The sequence below is a fragment of the Octodon degus genome, unplaced genomic scaffold (assembly GCF_000260255.1).
Source record: "Octodon degus isolate 3935 unplaced genomic scaffold, OctDeg1.0 scaffold00183, whole genome shotgun sequence".
NCBI classification, from domain to species: Eukaryota; Metazoa; Chordata; class Mammalia; order Rodentia; family Octodontidae; genus Octodon; species Octodon degus.
The window spans coordinates 638,304-639,057 of record NW_004524759.1 but is presented as its reverse complement, the minus strand read 5'-3'; the positions used below and the strand labels follow the sequence as shown (position 1 = coordinate 639,057).

Genomic DNA, 754 nt, shown 5'->3' with positions numbered 1-754 from the left:
AATGAAGCAAGAGAGAGGGCAGGGAAGGAGAGAGAAGGGGAACAAAGAGAGAAGGGATAAAGCATATGCTTCCCTAAGGCTCATGTCTAGTATGTAGATACAGGCATGGCTGTGTGGGTAGTTAAAAGACTGAAATTTGTTTAAACTATCTGTTCAGTACTGTCCCTATCTCCTCCTTTCCCTGGCAATGTGAACCCCTCTTCAGCCTCCTATCTCAAATCATGCAGCAGTCCCGGGCCAATGTACAACAGTGAAGGTCCAGCAGACTTTTCCTTTACCTCCCTCTCTAGCCTCTGCTCCTAGTTGCCAGTGTCCATGCCTGAGCATTGTGAACCCAAATCACCAAGAGGCCCAAGCATGGATGACAGTGTGGCCCTAGGACGTAAGCTCTCTACCTTTGATGTGGCAGACTCTCCTAGGATGAGGTGTGTGCCTGACGAGAAAGCAACTCCTGCTTCTGAGGGTGGCATGGTTGCCTTTGCTCATCAGCTCAGTGGACGTCGGTGACCCAAGGTTCACGGCCATGGTGTGAGGATCTCCCTCTCCCTGCTGCATTCAGTGCACTCTTGGGTCCAGTGTGCTTGGCCTCACTTCCTGATGCACACGGGTTCTGAAATCAGAGGAACAGCCATTTTATTTTTCATAATCTTATTTAGAGACAAATAGCAATGAGACAGTTTCAAATCAAATTGGTAGGACAGTTTCAATAATTAACACATTGCATACTCTCTTCCTAGTGGTTATTTGCTGTACA

General features: G+C 47.6%; 1 protein-coding gene across 1 annotated transcript in view; it reads right to left on the bottom strand.

Moving 5' to 3' along the window:
* The window catches only part of CUNH4orf17 (chromosome unknown C4orf17 homolog), a 21,432-nt gene that overhangs the window by 16,562 nt on the left and 4,116 nt on the right, over positions 1-754 (bottom strand). The window contains exon 2 of the mRNA XM_023703889.1: positions 396-609. Within this exon, the coding sequence (XP_023559657.1) occupies positions 396-555 (160 nt within the window). The 5' untranslated portion in view covers positions 556-609. The remainder of the gene's footprint in view (positions 1-395; positions 610-754) is intronic.